Below are 18,960 nucleotides of genomic sequence, written 5' to 3' on the forward strand. Positions count from 1 at the left end.
ATCACTAGAGCTACAGAAAGATAGAGAAAGCAGCCCCGAAGCAATTCTTCCAATATAAAAATGAAGAAAATGAACAAGAAACGATAACATGAGATGTAGTTGTACTTTACTGTAGCATTGCACTTACATTTCAGGCATACTCTGGTATATCGAAGAGCGATATCTAAAATAGTGCACCAATGCAAAAACACCAATCACAAAATCACACTCTCAGTGCTTTAAATAACAGTGCACTTTCAAAGATTAAAGAGAAGTTGAAAAATGGGCTCTTTTCCAGCCCCCCCCCCCCCCCACTTTGATATGTTCTGAAATTCAATATATGAAAGTCTTTTTAAAATGACTTTTCATGTTATAAACTGCGTTAAAACATGTCAGCGTGAACAAATTTGCACAGCATTTTTAACAAAAAAGGCCGCGCGAACAATTTTTGAACTTTTTTATTTTTTAATTTTACGAGGAGGGGGGGGGGGGGTTTATAACTGGAAAAGAGCCGGAAAATGTCGTTTTTATATACATATATTTCGATTATTCAAAACATTTGTTCAATACAGCAAAGATCTCATTGCGTCTTGCTTTGTTTTCATTTTTCTCTGATTTGTGTTACATTTACTTATATGCGTTTCAAACAAATTAAATCAGGATTAAGAAGGCTAGGAGCTAAGCTAAAAGGTTCAAAATACATGGAATGCGCCAAGCCGGATTGGTTAGTTCTGCACTACTGGAGGTCATAAGGGAACTTAAATCTAGGAAAAATGTATTAACTTTATCTCCGAATTTCGAACATTTTCCTGTCTGATGAAATCTCGTTGCTCATTATCAGTTCACATTACTTAAACATAAAACTATTATTAGAAAACTATTGATAAACACAAGCCTACATCTATATCAACCTAGATTGCAACAATCGCTTTATTTACTAAAAAAAGATAAAAATTGGCAAACTTACCGAATAGTCTCCCCACTTGCAGATCCCACGAGTAACTCGTCACCCCCTTCTTTAGCATCGCCACTGATAAAACCACGGTCCCCCCTTTGCCCCACTCCCAATTGGTCACTCGACTGGCTAGAATCCATCATAGTGCCACCATTTCCATCTGTGTCATAACCACTAGTCTGGTTATAACTGTTACTCCCAACTCCAGATGAGTCACTGTTGTTGCCACCGTTCGGCCCAGTAGGGACTTCTAGAGTCACCTCGACTGTGGTGTCTTCCTCGTATTGCGAGTAGGCCACTTCGGGGTTCGAATTTCCCACGCCTCCGACCTAAACACGTTACTTAGCATTTTAAAACTAACTTTAGCCTTTAAAACTAACAGGAGGCAGTTAGTACATTAAATTTTGAACTGAATCAAGCAATCGCTTTACTTGCATGAGCTCAATAAGTAGACCAGGTGAATGCTGAATAAACATGACCACTAAATCGCCGGTAACGCGATTAACTTGCAAAATTTAGTTTAAAACGCCGCATCTGAAAGTACGACCGCTAACGGCCGTAGCGAACTGCGCTTAAGTTGGGCACACGTAGTAAAAAATGCGTGATTCCTTGTTTGCCTAAAATAGGGAGAAACTTTGTATTAGAGTGTATTTTAATTTTTGTTTAATTTTGTTTTCGGCGCAAAATTAGGTACCTTTAACAATCCTCGGAAGGAGTCGAGTGTTAAATCATATCAAAGCCCTTTCAGTCGTGAATCGAACGACATTAAAAAGTTTCCAAAAAGTTTTCTCAGTGTTGAGAAAAAGCGGTTTGAAACTTTTTATTTTAGTCTTATTTCGAGCGAAAACAGCGAGCATGCAGACTAATTTTAGATGGATTTGCCGTGAAATATTTATCTAAGACGCGAAACCTAAATTTTACTATAGCGTCTTCTAACTTCTTAGCGTCTTCCTGAAATTTTTTATAACTCTTTTTGTATTTTTCGAAGGCCATAGGTTTTCTGCTGAGTGTAATGGAAAGAAAAAAAACAATACGTATGTTCGCATCGCAAGATCAATGCAAAAAAAAACATTAATATTTTTGTCACAATTTTTGAATTGTGAAAACCTATCACCTTTAAAATTAGCAATGGAGGTGAAAATACAGGTAAAGGTTTCTCCCTTTACATCACAGGAAAACAAATAACACAAGTTCAGCTTATCTTTAAGATAACAAAAACATTTATTAAGTCTCCGTGCAAAATATATATTTTAAGTTCACCGGGAAGTCAAATGAGATTCATAATTGCACAAACTTAGATTATCTTAATTTTCCCCAAAATTTGTTTTGAACTTGATTTAAGCTCAAACTATCATAGCAAATGACCTTTACATCCTTTCCGCTCTATCTCAGATAAACAACATATTCGCTACGAATGATGGTGATATAAAAGCTTAGATATTAACATGCAAAAATACTAGCGGTTCAAGAGCAGCTAAAGCTGCTTTTCAACAAAGTAACACTTCCAATCATAAGGCATAGTCCCTGTAGTCCCGACCTCTAGTCAGAATAGGCTGTATGAAAAATTCAAAACCGAAATGTTTGGGATTACCTTCAAGTTTCATAAGCAAACTTTTTCAAAAAATCAATCTCAAAAATGAAATAAATTGCGAGTCTCACATTCCCACTCTGAACTAGCAACTATGGGATTTTTAAAACTCATTGCGATAGAAGCGACCAAATTTAAACTCAAAAACATCGCGATCACAAAAAAAATCAAAGGTTGAGAAATCACAGAACTTGAAATGCTATTCTTATGTATTTCAACAATAAAACTTCTGGCCAATTTCACAAGAGTTTCGTATTTCAAAAAATCGAAGGTTGGTGGTCTTCAAATTTCCTTCTAAAACGCAGCCCTTTACAACATATTAAGATATGACGAGCGCTATTTTGCATTATTTGTATTGTCAGCTTATATTCTGAACTTTTTTTAAAGCAAAACATCCGCTTCTTGACAACTGAAAACTTTGGAAGTTGCATAGCATAGTCTCAAATTGCAGCCCTATACGGGATTCTAAAAATACGAAATTTCTTAAAAGCACTTAGCAGTTATTAAAGTTCAATATAGCAAAAATCGATATGTAGGTGTGATGTAGGTGCAAGATAGGCAAGAATATAACTTAAAATTAAGTCTTATCACAAAAACGAAGCTGAGATTCGCGAAAAAAAAACAAGTAACAAAATGCCAAAAGTAGCTTAAAAAGCTAAAACATGGCCAACAGACAGTTTAAGAAAGAGCCTATGAATACAAGTAAACAGGAAAACAATATAACTTGTTTTTTGAAAAAAACTTCAACTTTCAAATTTCAAAGAGAAAAATAGGTGGCCTTTAACATTTTTGAAATTCAAAAACAATCTATGATTCGCACTTTTTCGATAGAATTAACCCAATTTGAGAAAATTGTGAATCAACAGATTAACTTTTCATTCTGCTGAGAAATCGGAAAAATAACATCCACTTTCCAAATTAGAAGTCAATCACGTTTCTCGTGACTGTTACAATTTTGCTGATAGACATTGGAGTTTCCTTTTCTTTCAACAAAGGAAATGAACTGAATTCAAACATAAATTGAAGTCAAACCGCGAAAAAATAAATTTAGGTCTGAAAGAATTTAGGACTTTTCCTGAAAAAAGAGAAGAATTTAAAGCGACCTATTCAAGAGTCTGAACTAATCTCGCGAATGTTAAAAAGGAAATATAGCGAACAAAAAGTTGGAAAAGAGTCAATGAACGCATGAAACGGACTTTTGAAAAAATCTCAACTGTCGGATTCCGACAAAAAATAGATGGACTTCAAGCTCTTCGAATTTGAGAACAATTAATGATTAGCTCTTTTTTGATACAGTTAACCCAATTTGAGAAAACTGTATTAAAAAGTCAATTTTTATTCTACTGGGAAATCTGAAAATTAAATACTACTTTCGAAACTAGAAAACGATCACGTTTTTCGTGACCTTAAAACTTGCTGTTCGATAATGGAGTTTGCCTTCCTTTTAACAAAGGGAATGAATATAACTTTTTTTAAAAATTCATCACGATTTTCATCACGATCTATTCATCGACTTGCATTAAGCGTGCAATGAACATATTAACTATAAGGTAAAAGAAATTTATATGAATTTAAGAAGCTATTAATATGCATAAATTACCACTATTAATTCGTAATTGTGACATCAATTGACATGACGTTAAAATTGTGAGATCAATTGAGATATTAGAAAAGTATAGTTAGTACCTGCTTCTGATTTTCGACATTCGCTTCCATTTCTTTCATTTCATCGAAGTAGTCCTGTTGGTCCCCATGTTTGAGAGATCCACAACCTCCTCCGATCCCCACTCCAGTTATACCCAAGGGGGCGTTGTCGGTATCACTTCCAGTGCCTGGCATCATGGACTCCTGATCTGTGCTGTAACCACCCTGCAAGTCGTAGTTCTCTGAACAAAAAACAAACAGAAATCAACTGACGCCCATCACAAATAACCATCCAAAATGCACTTTTGTAGAGGCTCTTCTAGAAACATTTAGAAAAAAAAAACAATCGAAGACTGTTCCATTAAAGATTCCGGCTCTAAATGTTAGGAAGTCGCGGGTGAGTCAACAATTCTCAGCCCAGAAAAATAACAAAAAAGCATGTAGTTAGCAACAGCAGTTCTCCATAAAGAACTGATTAGCTTGTATATTGGACGTTTCCCTTGTGAATAAAGTGAATAAATGGTCTTACTCTTAAGACATGCAGTTAGATATGGATTGATTTTAGCTCACCTTCGCTGAGAGCTCTGTCGCCGAGACAATTCTTGGGTATCATAGCTGCGCACTTCTTGTGACAGTTGTATTTGCAGTCTAGAAACATAACGGCTACTCAAATTTTCTAAGCAATCAAATCATTTTTGTTGAATAATTTGCAAAAAATGGTTCAGTAAATATAAACTGGAAGAATAAATTCTTTCAATCCAACAGACAACATGTTAGCAAAAAGATGCGAATCACATTAAAAATACTTTTTGTTGCAAAAGCGATAGGATCGCTTTCAAAATAAAATCAGATTTATCAACTCAATTTAAAAAAATTTGCGACAGAGGATTTGTACAGATTAAAAATCGCCAACAAACCCAGTAGCTGAAAAATGTAATCTATAACTCAATATTAAGTCAATTTATCTTTTTGAGCGTACATTTCTGAGCAAACTTTCGAGAAAAAATTAACAAAAGTCAAACAAAAGTTCTAAGAGGACGAATGAATTAAGTGAACAAATAAAGGCTTAAGTATCAATTTATCGGGTCAAAATTAGCTGAAAAAAATAGGCAATATGCCATATTTTCTTCACACCTTAGAGGGCTGGTAGAAACAACTAGTAATCATCAACAGAATTACTAGGCTAAACGTTAAAACATGCCATGATGTAACATAAAAATTAATGAATCGCCAATATGGAAAAAGATACGACAGATTCATCGAAGAAACTACATCGCGTTAGAGCTCTTTAACAGTAAGAAAATCTGAAAGTTGGCAATTATTTAATGAAAAAACACATAGTTAACTGACAGTTGGAAAAGAGTAATGAACGCAAGAAAACTTTTTTCTAAAACCTTCAACTTTTGAATTTTGAAGAAAAAACAGATTGCCTTTAAGTTGTTTCGAATTTTAAAACAATTTATGATGGACTTTTTTCTTAAAATTAACCCATCTTGAGAAAACTGGATCAATAGGTAAAACTGTCATTTCGCTGGGAAATCTGATAATTAACTACCTTTTTCGAAACTTTTAGTTCAGCACGTTTTTCGGGACCTTTACACTTTTGCTGTTCGTTAGTGGAGTTTTCCTTCCTTTTAACAAAAGAAAATAAGTGAACTGAAAAAGAAACCAAAAGTCAAACTGCGAAAAATCAAAATTGAGCGTGAACAAATTTCAAAACTTTTTCCTGAAAAAAAATCACCAAGACCTGTATAAGAGTACTCGCTACGTTCATTACTCTTAATCACTAGTTTCATTACTCTTAAACATCGGAGAGAGCTAGAATTATGAAAAACACTTTCATTAGACGGAACTTTTTAAAAACATTAAATCACTTTTGAAACTTAAAGTCAATTTCTTATTTCCTTTAGCACTTTTGTTTTTGAACGGCGTTATGCGCTGTCCATTTAATAAATGTTTAAAACGCAGCAAGAAAAAAAATTAAAAGTCAAACCACTAAAAAAGAAGGTTAACATTTCATCGGCAACGATTTAACCTAAATGCCACTTTCAAAACTATGAATCAAGCTCAATTTTTCAAGCCATTTTCAGTTTTTTATCGTAGAGCAGAATCATCCCCTATAAGGTAGCCAAAATTAAATTGAGTTGTACGCTCAGGCAGCGATATAGAAAAGCTTACTTTCTTCTAGCAAAAAAACCCATCTCCTAAATGCGACAAAAATTCGGAAAAAGTTTCAACCTACTACTAAAAAATGGGAGCTTTTAGAACAAAAAAAAACATCTCATTCGAAGTCAAAAAAGGCGCAAGGCAATTTACAAAAAGAGCAGCAAGAAAATCGTTAAATTTGTATAAAAAAAAGGAAAAATTTGACAGCCAAAAATTAGATTTAATCAAAACTCAAGTTTTAGGCAGTTCTCTTATACTCAACAAGCTTGATTATGTCACTAAATTTCCTCTTGAAAAAAGAGTAAGCCCAAAACAACAAAAGACTTGAAATAAACGTTTAAAAACGTTTCGTAGCGCATAACTTAGTCAGCCAAATCGACAAAAAGCCACCTGTCAGTCCCTCAAAATTTGAGGCCAATTTGAATATCTGCTTGCAATTGAAATCAAAGTGTCGATTATTTCGAAAGAGTACCAAAACGTCCCTCAAAAAATATAATTTCATTACACGTTGCACAAAAACTTTGGACTAACATAAGCGACACTGGACAAAAAAAATTGGCCTGACCTTGAAAAATAAGCTTGCAGATTTTCTTAATCAATGATGTTTTAAACTATTTTATATTTAAGTGTATTTAATGTCAGAAATGCAAAACATTCAGGCCCATTTTTCGGAACACTGGCAGAAACATCGAAGATTTAAATATCTGTCTCAAAATCATCTGACGTTTATGTTTGTTACCGAACATTGCGTGAAAACAATTAACCAAAACCTTAGATCATTTCCTCTTCCTGGCCGGGACAATACTACCTTTGGGGATGTATGTAATGCACTTCAATCGATTTAGGGAGAGTATTTTTTCTGTCTTTCTTTTCACTCACCCTTGCACTGGTATCCCTGTTTGTATATACCCTTCAGTAGCTTCTTGCAGTACTGACAGATAGTCGGAGTCTTGTATGTTCTCACTATGAACGTATGGGGCACCTAAATAACAAAAACATCATTTCACTGAATAAAACGAAACTGTACTAATAATTTTCCATAGAAATCAAAAATGGTTTTCTATGACTGGCTTTTTCGATTAATCAAGCTCAGCTAGAGATAGAAAACGAACATTATATACTTATCATATAAAGACATCATCGAACATAGCCAATAAACACAGTTGGTAAAGTGACAGGATACTCAAAAACCGAAAAATTGGCTGATTAGCTTTGAAGCATTTCGAAAAACTTTAAGCGTCAAATCTTTTGAATACCAAGATCTTTCTCGACTGGCGGTTTATAGATAAAATTAACATAACTTCAGAAAAGTAGATCAATACGTTATTTGTTTCTTCCGCCCGGAAATCTAAAAAACTGCTTTTCGAAAATCAAAGTCACACGTTTTTTCGCATCATTAACTTTTTTTGTTATCGGAGAGCAACAATTATCTTCTATTTTGAAAAAAAAAATTGAATCGAACTAAAAAAAACTCAAATTTAAACCGCAAAACGAAACATTTGCTATAAAAGTAAAAAAAAAACGACCTAATTTTTTGTTCTTTTCTTACATTACACTTAAAATTTACACTTAAGTTACACTTAAAATATTTCCCAAATTTACACTTAAAAACTGGTACTGCTTGCACTTGAATTACTATATTTTAACAAAGCTCAAGATCAAAAAAAAATTTCACGCAGAGGCGAAGCTCCGCTTTGCAAATACAAGCGCGGAAAAAGCAAAAAAGAGCTTTAGACAGGCAAAACAAAAAATAACGAAAAAAATACACCTTTAAAAAAACATTAGCGAGATTAGGAGTAAAAATTCGACAAAAAACTATTTCAATGTTCCGGATTTGAATCTCCGACCTGTTGATTAGGAGTCTAACGTCCTCGCATCTGCGATACAGTCGCTTGGAAGTAAATTAGTGACCCAGCTTATGCTGGATCCACCTATTTTCAGATTTTTATTTATAGATTGTACTGATACAAAAATGCGTAATTTTCGTAAAAAAGACTTTACGCAAAATCCTAGTAATTTCTCTGCATAAGTAGGTGATTAGCCGTTTATTCAAAGGAGAAAACTACTTTACAGTTTTTTGATTGAAGCATTTATCTCAAACTTGGCTGAGTAGTTTTCAAAAAAAAGTGAATAAGATTCCAGAAAACAAACCAAAAATTTGAAATTTCATAAATCCATAAGCTTTTCTCTTCAAAAGCATGGGAATAGCCTTTCAGATCGAACACTGGTATAAGATTTAGTAAGAAGTTTTCGAGGATAAAGATGAATTTCTACAAAAAATGAAGTCCAAATCAGCTTTTCTGCAAATAAATAGGCAGATTGCGCAGGGAAAATCTAAGCACCATGTTAGTTTGAATGAACTGTCAACAATAGAATCAGCAGGTTAGTTTTGAAAAAAAAAACAAAAAACAAATAAACTTCCAAAAAACGGTCATCAAAAATTCAAAAAGGGACATTTTCTAAGGCCATATGTTTTTCAAAACGCAGAGCATAGCCGTTAGCTCAAAGAATAACTGACTGTTTTTCTTAATCACTGGTCATAACTGCATAAATGGTCAAACCCTTAATCTCCGATTTGGCCGTGTAGTTTGAGAAAAGTCAATAAATTTTAAAAACAAACAAAATGCCAAAAAATGGACTTATTTGAGGCCACAATTTTTTCTACCGACATTAGAGAATAGTCACTTGTAAAGGGGAAATCACCATAAATTAATCTTTTGATTGAAACCCTCATCTCAGATTTGTGTATTTAATATCTCAGAAAATGAAAAAAAAAATCAAAACAAATAGGTCAAAAGTCCCTCTACTGAAAAATTCAAACGCCGTAAACGTGGCGCAAAATGAAGAAAGACTAGAGAAATATGAAGGCACAGATGCGCAGCTGGTATTTCCAATGGTACCTTTTTTTGAAAATTGAAACAGTGTTTTTTGAGAAAAATTGAAATTTCTGCGAAAAGTGCAAATACTTTCCAAAGCTTCGCAAAAACACAACAAAAAACAACAAACCCATACATTTTCATAACACCTGTTTTTTCAAACAGGACCTAACACTTGCCAAAAAAAAACAAGCAGCAACATACGATTTTAAATGCTTATGCTTATATAGGCTTAAATATGATTAAATTGAAATATACCAAAAGTGCCACCAAATTAGCTCTTTTATTTGCAACTTGTTAGAAAAAAATTCTTCGTGATAATACACTACGCTTCGCTTGTGTAAATACCATTGATAAAAATCAATTATCTCCGAACTTGCCTTGATTATGTCTTGCATAGCTCGATCAATCCATAATGGTCTGCATTGGTACCATGAATTAGCCCCTCCCCCTCCTGATCCACCGCCTCCAGTGCCGGTGCCCGGAAGAGGGTTCTGCACAACTCCTGTTGCACCCGAGAGGGTACTGAACGTCGGAGCGTTGAATGAATGAGAAAGATTCGGAATCTGCAAAAGAATTATTTATTTTTTGAGTCGAAAGCACAAACGAATTTGGGAGCCAAATTAAAATGGTAATTTGAAATCGTAGAACCAGTTAGAATTCCATTAGGACATTTAGAAAAGCAGAGCTAAAGAGAAAAGATTTTAAAAGTTCTGCAAGATGAAAGTTCTGCAAACATTGTAATTAAACGTTTTTTTTTTGGATTTTGATATCAACCTCAATTTTGATACCTGCGAAGATTTGCACTTCATTTGTATGCCGCGCAATCAGTTCAAACCTGTGTGTCAATGAAGTTTTTTTCCAAAAATACATGCTAGGGCATAGATTATTATATTCAGTGTTTTACATATGAAACAAATTGACAATGCTAATGTCAATTTGTTTCATCTGTAAAACACTGAATATAATAATCTATGCCCTAGCATGTATTTTTGGAAAAAAACTTCATTGACACACAGGTTTGAGCTGATTGCGCGGCATACAAATGAAAGGCAAATCTTCGCAGCTATCAAAATTGAGGTTGCTATCAAAATCCAAAAAAAAACTAAAACAAAAAATAAAGTATTTTTATTAGGATTATTGTTATTATGAATCATCCAAAATATTAGTTTCTCCCTCATTTCAAGATAATTCTTGAAAGATGAAATCCTGAAGACTTCGATTTTTTTTATAAAATACCTATTTCATTCGGACTTCTTCTGAGCTGTATCAAAATTGTCACTCAATCGAGCCTGATTTTCAAAAAAAACAGTAAAAATATCAACGATATCAATTTTTAGTATTAGAACTATAAGTTACATTTTTAAAAATAAACTCCGACTGCTAGATACCTGGGCCATGTTTGATGCCCCAGTTGCAGAAAAAGTTCCAGATGAACTCGAGCTATAAGTCACCATCACGCCCATAACTTGCCCTCCATTACCCACAACACCCGCGCCAACACCTGTCATACTTACAACTCCCCCCATTGCCTGGGACGTAGGGGAAAACGGTTGATTTAGGGTTCCACTATTCATTGAACTCATGGGGGAGAAATTGGGAGTCCCGGGTGGGTATGCGGTTGAGATTGAGCTGTTGCTGGACGTTGACAGTCGAGAAGTTAGAGTGTTGGAACCCGCCAGGGGCACTCCAGCACGCTGAAACAAAAACATTATTTCGAGTGCGAATACACCAGATGTTAAGCGAACTGATCATCGACAAGAAATTCGCAGATACGCCCTTGGTTCACGTGGTTAAAAGCTATTTTTTATCAGCTAACGCTGTTTGAATTCACCCTTTAAGGTGGGTGAATTTTCTTCGTTTAAGGGGATTGTCTTCATATATGTTCTCATATCACGTAACTAACATCCATATTCGGTATACACTTTCGGGTAAAAATTTCAGCTCGGCTAGCACTCTGAGCGCACTTTTTGCATGTAAAAAAGATACGATCGTGTAAACTAATTATGGTCAATTTATCGAATGTGATTTTACATTCGTCTCATCTCAAGCGAAACTTCACAAGCTGAAGAATTGTGCGCAGCTACCACTTAGATTTGCATTAGACTAAACAAACCTTTTAAAAATTTGCAACTATACGTTCCACGCCTCCTCATACAGCCATAATTGAAACTACATTTTCAGACGCCATTTTTAATATTTTTGCATAATTTTGCAAGGAGAGTGGTGCGTGGGCTGCCTACTTCCAAAAAGTTTAAGCGGGAAAAATGACGGACAACTACACGAATCAAATTATTGCCAAAAACTATTAACATTAATGTGACATTTAACTGAACCTTAACAACAAATTTAGAATTTTCTCGACAAGGCAAGACTCCTTTATAGTATATATAAGCATCAATCAGACATCCCAAATTTTGTATTCAGAAACTTGTTCGTTGTCTGTGGAAACTATGAATGAAAGTTTGTGTGATTTGCAATGAAACCCTTGAACTTCAGTAAAACAATCAAATAAGCTTAGCTTAAATTTTTTAGGCAAACATTTATGATGGTGAAAGATAGCATCTCTTTAGAGTTAACTGATTCGCAAATCACTCCGAAGTGTAGAACAAACGAAGAACCACTTCTAAGTAATGCTTTGCAATTAATCAACACACCCAACAGACAGTTGGAAAAGAGTCAATGAACGCAAGTAGACAAAGACTGACTTGTTTTTCTCAACTTCTGAAAAAAGAACTCAACTTTCGAGTTTCAGAAAAAAAATAGATAGCCTTAACGCTCTTTGAATTTCAAGGACATTTTATGATCGACACATTTTTGACAAAAATTAACCCAATTTGAGAAAACTGGATCAATACGTAAAATATTTATTTCGCAGGAAAATCTGAAAACTTACCTCCAATTTCGAATGCAGAAGTTGATCACGTTTTTCGTGACCTTTACACTTTTGCTGTTTAATGGTGCAGTTTTCCTTCTTTTTAACAAAGGAAATAAACTAAACTTATAGAAATCACAAGTATCAGAAGTCAAACCGCGAAACAGTTTATGCGAGCCTGGACAAATTAAAAACTTTTCCTGAAAAACGGGAAAAAAAATCATCAAGCACTACATAAGAAACTGAACTACGATTATCGACTCTTAAAAAGAAACTAATTAAAATGTTTGTATAAGAAACGTAACCGTAAGCATTAAAGTCGACAAACTTAGCCTAATAATTACTCAACAAAAAACCTACTAATTTATGTTAGAAAAAACGTACAAAAACTACTTAGTGTTCAAGCCCCTGTAAACAGCACTTAGCTAAGGGATGCACTTTGCTCGCAATAAAATCGGAAATTAAGCCGACAAAAGGAAACAAGAAGCAACAAGTCAAAATATCAAAAAAACTCATTTCAACTTTTTCATCGCAAAGATATTGGAAAAAGACTGTTAACCGATCCATAGAGGAAATAACCAAAATTAATTTGAATTAAATCTATAGGACGCACCTCTATCGCTAATGTCACATGCTGGAATCTTCGTACAAAGTTTTTTACGGAGAAAAAGTCTAGTACCCAGTTGCAACACACTTGCCAACGCAACTGGGAAGAAAAATCTGTAATTCTTCCTCTGATCAGTTTTAAGCGTTCATAGGAACGAGAAAGATTGATTTGCCATTTGGATCATTGCTGTGAGTTGCAACAGCAGCTTTGTGGTTCTCCTTTCAAAGCACCTTCTATTTAGTTTTTCTCTATAGTCCCTACTTGTTTGAAAAATCTGCCGTTTCCTACTCAAAATTTCAAAAACTTGTCGAAGCAGTCTAACCCTAATTTGAAGGAAGCTTCAATGACTTAGAAAGTAGTAGATTAAATTTTCAAAAAATTTCCTGCTTGACGCTTGATTTCTGTTACCAAAGTCCTTTAAAAAAAAAGTTAGACATTGTGTCCATAGAGGATTTGGCTTTATGTTTGGCTAATAATTTTCACGTAAGATTATTTTGAGCTATCAGGCATCAAAAATGCGCTCAAAAAAGCCGATCTAGCTAGAACATGATACTTAATAAATCTATAAACTTTGCCCTAAAAAGTACGACTTCATTTAGAAAAAAGACAGATCTTATAAGCCTATGCTCTCAAGACCGCTTGTGCAATTAGGAATGGCAGCATAAACACAGCCAATCGAAGATTGCAAAAGAGTAATGAACGCAAGTAAACAAAAAAAACACTGGCTTTCTTGAAAAAGTCTCAAATTTCGAATTTCAAAGAAAAAAATAGATGCCCTTTAAGCTCTTTGAATTTCTCGAGCAATTTATGAATGGCGCTTTTTTGATAATATGAACCCAACTTGAGAAAACTGGATCAATAGGTAACGTTTTTATTCCGCTAGAAATCTAAAAATTAAAATCCACATTCGAAACTACAAATCGTTCACGTTTTTTCGCGCCATTTCCACGTTCGTATTTGGAGAGTGCTATTTACGTCACTTTCAGCAGATGAATTTCAAATGAACTGAAAAAGTGCATATATACCTCAGTGCATTCATAACTGCATCAATATGTATGAATGCACATATGTAGTTATTAGAGACTTTTAAGACTTTTCCGGAAAAAAAAAACAAAAAAAAATCAGCAAGAACTATATAAGATTCTTCACTACGTTCATTACTCTTAAAAAGGTAAGATAGTTTAGCAGTTTATTAAAATCATTAATTTCAAACCCATCGCCTTTCTTAGCATGGCCATATGATTGAAATGCTTCGCAAAATGAGTAACTTCAAATTACTTTTGCTTAAAATGAAACCTTCCAGTTAACTTTTAATATCAAAAACGAACCTGTTCAATTGGCTGGTTGGGCGTGTTAGTCTGAGGAGCGAACGAGGGAATAACATTTCCAAATGAGTCTTTCGAAATGAAACCTGTTCCCTGGGAAGAACTCTTCCTCCGTCGATTGTTCGTACAATTGTTCGGTATCTTGTACGCACACCTAAAAAAACCAACAAAACATCAGATAGAATCATGACGACTCAATTGCTAAAAAATAATGACGACTCAATTGCGGTCTCTTTCCAAGCCTTGCACCCACAATAGTTGCTTGGGTCAATCTATAGTTGGAAAGAGACCAAATTAAAAACAATTCTTGAAAAAATTTTGATGAGTTCAAACCCAAAAACCATTCAATGTAAAATTTGTTTAAAACTTAGTTTCTATTGAAGCTGAGCGAAGTTCTTAACCACTCCTGTGAAGAAAACTTTCGGGTAGAATCAACTCACTTTAAATTTGCGTCCCCAACGAGAATCATTTTTAAAAATCCTATGACGAAGCTTAGAAATCAATTTGGAATTTGACATTCAATTCAAACTGAGAAAAAATCTGATTAAATTTGGTTACGTCATTTATCCTTTGATACTACAAGAAAGAAACATTTGGAAAAATCACTTTGCTCATTAGCATTTAATGAATTAAAACTTCATTTCTCCAAACGGTTAAACTGAAAAGGCGAAAAATGTGCTTTTCTGCTCTACAAAAGGCGACCACTTTCTCAATTTACTTGAAAATTCTGCCCGCATAATTCATTTTTTTTGTTCCGACCAGTCATAAAGTAGGAAATAACTATGATGATGGGCTTTTAATGCTTGATTTTGACTGTCTAAAGAAAATTCATGGGGGTCAAAAGCGGTAGCATGTTACAACCCTAGTAGATGTACTTCGGATTCGAAAGATCAAAAAAAGTATCGGGAAAAAACAGTCAGAATGATTTTGCTCTTCGGACTGTCTAAGCAGTTCCCGCAGTTCCCAAAACTCTTTTTTTCCACATGTGGACTAATGGTTTTTATAAGTTGAGTTTAAATTAACATCATAGCTGCTCCCCTTGAAAAAAAGCAAAACGTAAAGAATGTGAACGAAAATCTAAGAAAAAAAATGGATTTTTTTTTTCAGTTTTTTTCAAACCATTTTTTGTAATTTATTATTATCAAATACCGTCATCAAAACATTCTGTATCTGTCATACCCTTGTTTTTGTCAAATGCTGATGCTTATTGCAAAAACCATTCAGCGCAGTTTCAGAATATTTTTTATTGATGAAAGATCGAAGATGAACAATACTCCTTTTTAGCCATTTCAAAATTCATTTTCCATTGAATTTCATGCACTCCGCCGAAATCTGCTTTGGTAAAATGTTTTAAAATAATAGCCGAATTAAGCTTCGCATCACTTGAAAATCAGAAATGAGAAAAATTGAAAAATGAAAAACAATTTACCCTACGAAAAAAAAACAGTTTTCAAAAATAAGGAAAAAAAATCATTATTTCGATCGGTGAAAATTGACTGAACAAAATGGGATAAAAAGACCGGGAAAATACATATTTCGCTACACTATCTTAGGAAAACTCCTTCTATAAAAATTTCACACGTTTGTCTCGAAAGATGTTCATTTTGAGAGAAACTTATCGATCGACAACAAACCCGACAAATCTTAGGCAAACGCCTGTTGAGCGCAAAACAAACATTGCCATGAAAATTTTTGAATGATAAAACTAAAAACTGGAAATTTGTATGCCACTTTTTTTCAAAGGGAACTTCTTGGTTCGCAAAAATAAACAGGTCCTGGCCAGATTCAAACTGCAGGCCTTTATCGTTCCAGCATTCAAGCTACCGCCCTGAAAAAAAATACTGAAAAAAATATACCGCCGAAAAAGATATGTAATTTGGATTTATATTAAAGCAAACATCGAAATTATTCATTGATTCTCTTAGACAATTTGTTTACCTGGAAAAAGTCTAATGTCCTCTTTGATAACGCTTTTTAATTGCAAGCATAAACAGTAATTGATTTTTAAAATCCATTCAAAATATCAGAGTACCTTGCCCTATCAAATATTGAGTGCTGTTTCCCCTAACCAGGCATCACAAACAACCCTTTTATTTTAATTATAATTATTAAGTTCGCATTTTATTAATTTTCAAATTCAGTACAATACAAATAAACATATTGGCCTCTCAAAGAAATAAATTTGGTTTAAATGACGTATGAGAAACTCCGAGACTAATTTGCAACTGTCCCCAAGACTCCTGATATTTTCGGTCCTTTACATTCCTAAAACTTATCGCGCGTGGGGAATTTTTATCAGGGCTTAGGAAATTTTAATTTTAAGAGCAATTCGTTTATATTACTTGTGCAATTAATTGACATTCATTTCCCCAATTATTGACTATTGACAAGCACTGTCTACGGACAAGCAGTAAATGTTCAGCATTTGAGGTCAAACTTCAACATGACAGTTTTAAATGAAACGATCAAGTTAGTCATCAGAAGCCTCTATTATTTCAGAAAATAATGTTGACTGACACAACTTTGACATATTTAAACAACTTTGAGTGACCCTAGTCAATTTAGTTTTTTCATACTGCTAGAGAACACAACCCATTTTCGGGATAATTAAGAATATAATTAAGAACAACATCAAACCGTAATTAAGGAGCAAACTCTTTCACCATTTCAACTTTTGTTATTGCAGATCTCAATTAGAACCCGCTTTCAAAGCAATTTGAGAAGCGAGCTTCGAGATAATCAGAATGAAACGTTAATAAACCAGCTTCATTAAATCAAAAAAAAAAATACGAGCTTTTAATAAACATATAACAAAGAAGCGAAGCTGCACAACAGAAGTACCAAAAAAAAATCAAAGGAGATCTTAAAAATATCATTTGAAAAACATAGCCAACAGACAGTTGGAAAAGAGTCAATGAACGCAAGGAATCAGAAAAAAAAATGCTTAATTGAAAAAATGTCAACTTTCCACTTGAGATTAAAAAAATAGATGGCCTTGAAGCTCTTCGAATTTCTAAAATAATTTATGATTGACACTTTTTTGATAATATTAAACCAATTTGAGACACAGAGGTGAAGCTTTGCTTCGCAAACACTAGCGAGGACACAACAAGAAAGCAGCTCTATAAACCGCTTTAATAAAAATTAGAAATAAGCCTCGAATTAGAAAAAAAAAATTCGGCAACAATTGAGATTCGAACCTGCCACCTAGAGATTATTAGACTCAAACACTAATCACTCAATCACAGAATCTTAACAGGATCTTAACCATTAACCACTTAGTCACAAATGAAGCAGAGAACAGATGCTATGCAATTTCCAATGCTACTTTGAAATTTCCAAATAAATGAACATTTTAATGAACACTTTTTTTTGCGAATTAGATTAGAAAAAAAATTCTTATACAGAGGCGAAGCGGAGCTTCTCATTACTTGCGATACAACGAAAAGAAAACCATTGCACTAAATGGTCAGTGAGATGAAAATAACTAAGTGGAATAAAACTTGAAAAAATGGAAATACGAAAAATTCGATCACAGAAAAACGGACAAGAAACACAACCACCACAATTATGCAAGCATTAAGTAGTTCCCGAGCAACCAATAAGCTAACAACGTGTGGTAAGACGTCAATTTATCCGAACACAAAAATGCCAACAAAATTGGTTGTCAAAAAAATTCAAATTACTTTTGGGAATATTACAAACTCAATCTCAGACATACAAACGAAAAACACAACCTCTGGCATTAAGCAAGATTTTAGTATTTTCCGAGCGTCCACTAAGCCAACAACATGTGGTTAGACTGCAATTAATCCGAAAACAAAAAAAAACCAAAGAAAATGTTGTGAAATCAAAATCAAATTTATTTTGAAATACGAAAAATTGAATCTCAGAAAAACTGTCAAAAACACAAAAAGTTGCAATGAGCAAGCTCACAGTATTTTCCGAGCGCCAATTAAGCCAACAACACAGAGTTGGACGCCAACTAAACCGAAAACAAATGTCAAAGGAAATTATTGTCATAGAAAATTTGAGCGATTAAAAGTTCGAAAATTCAACTTTTATACTACCAGCCGAGCTGATTTATTAAAGGTATGAATAATAATTTTTCATCCTTATTGCGATGTAAAATAAGTTCTCTGAACCGACAAAACAAGAAAAAGTCAGGCCGAATAAAATTACTAAGCGAAAAAAAAACCCAAGAAAAAACTGCGAACATACCAATCAGGTATAGTAATTTTAACAAACAGGAGTTTATCAACGAAACTTGGGGCTAGAACGAATACTGATTACAGCGCAAAAAAAATTGGAGCGGCAACTAAGCCGACAAACTAAAACCCGACTAATCAATTTTCCCGGAAAAAATTCAATTTGAGACACTGAAAAAAAAAAAAACAAGATCCGGCCGCGATTCGAGCCCCTGACATTCGGTTTCAAATGCAACTGCATTACCTCCAGACCAAGTGCGATGAAATAACAACTGACTTTTGATTTAATATGAACCAATCGTAGTGATTCAAATGATTTTGTTAAGCTATTTGATAACCCAAAAAAGTCTATATTCCGATTTGAAAACGCTTGCTAATCATATAATACAAATAATCGAATAATACACTAAGCAAGAGTAAAACTGGAAGAACGGTGAAACATTTTTTATTTCGCTGGGAACTCTGATAATTAAATTCCATTTTCTAGGTTAGAAAACAATCACGTTTTTCGTGATCTTTAAACTTGCGCTGTTCGATAAAGGAGTTCGGCTTCCTTTTAACAAAAGAACTGATCTTAACTTAAAAACAAATCAAATGTCAAAGCGCAAAAATAGCAAAAAAAATCGCGACCAATTTAAGAGTCTGTCTGAAAGGGGTCTACTTCAGAAAATAAAAATTTTGTTTTAAACGGTATTTCAAAACGCAACATCCAGTTTCAAGGTTTTTGATACCTTCAC

The 18,960-nt window shown here is 33.9% G+C and overlaps 1 protein-coding gene across 3 annotated transcripts in view; it reads right to left on the reverse strand.

The window, feature by feature from the left end:
* Positions 1–18,960, reverse strand: part of LOC134853359 (serine/threonine-protein kinase D3-like) — a 51,419-nt gene that overhangs the window by 24,135 nt on the left and 8,324 nt on the right. For 2 of the 3 annotated variants that reach the window (XR_010164353.1, XM_063869335.1), the window contains exons 4-11: positions 14,019–14,169; positions 10,600–10,905; positions 9,589–9,774; positions 7,212–7,314; positions 4,737–4,814; positions 4,209–4,408; positions 947–1,263; positions 128–163 (exon numbers count right to left, since the gene is read on the reverse strand). Coding sequence is in view for 2 of the 3 variants with exons in the window: in XM_063869335.1 (XP_063725405.1) it covers positions 128–163; positions 947–1,263; positions 4,209–4,408; positions 4,737–4,814; positions 7,212–7,314; positions 9,589–9,774; positions 10,600–10,905; positions 14,019–14,169 (1,377 nt within the window). In the remaining variant the exon portion in view is untranslated. The remainder of the gene's footprint in view (positions 1–127; positions 164–946; positions 1,264–4,208; positions 4,409–4,736; positions 4,815–7,211; positions 7,315–9,588; positions 9,775–10,599; positions 10,906–14,018; positions 14,170–18,960) is intronic. The other variant, XM_063869336.1, reaches the window with a different exon arrangement.

The sequence above is a fragment of the Symsagittifera roscoffensis genome, chromosome 8 (assembly GCF_963678635.1).
Source record: "Symsagittifera roscoffensis chromosome 8, txSymRosc1.1, whole genome shotgun sequence".
Lineage (NCBI taxonomy): Eukaryota > Metazoa > Xenacoelomorpha > Acoela > Convolutidae > Symsagittifera > Symsagittifera roscoffensis.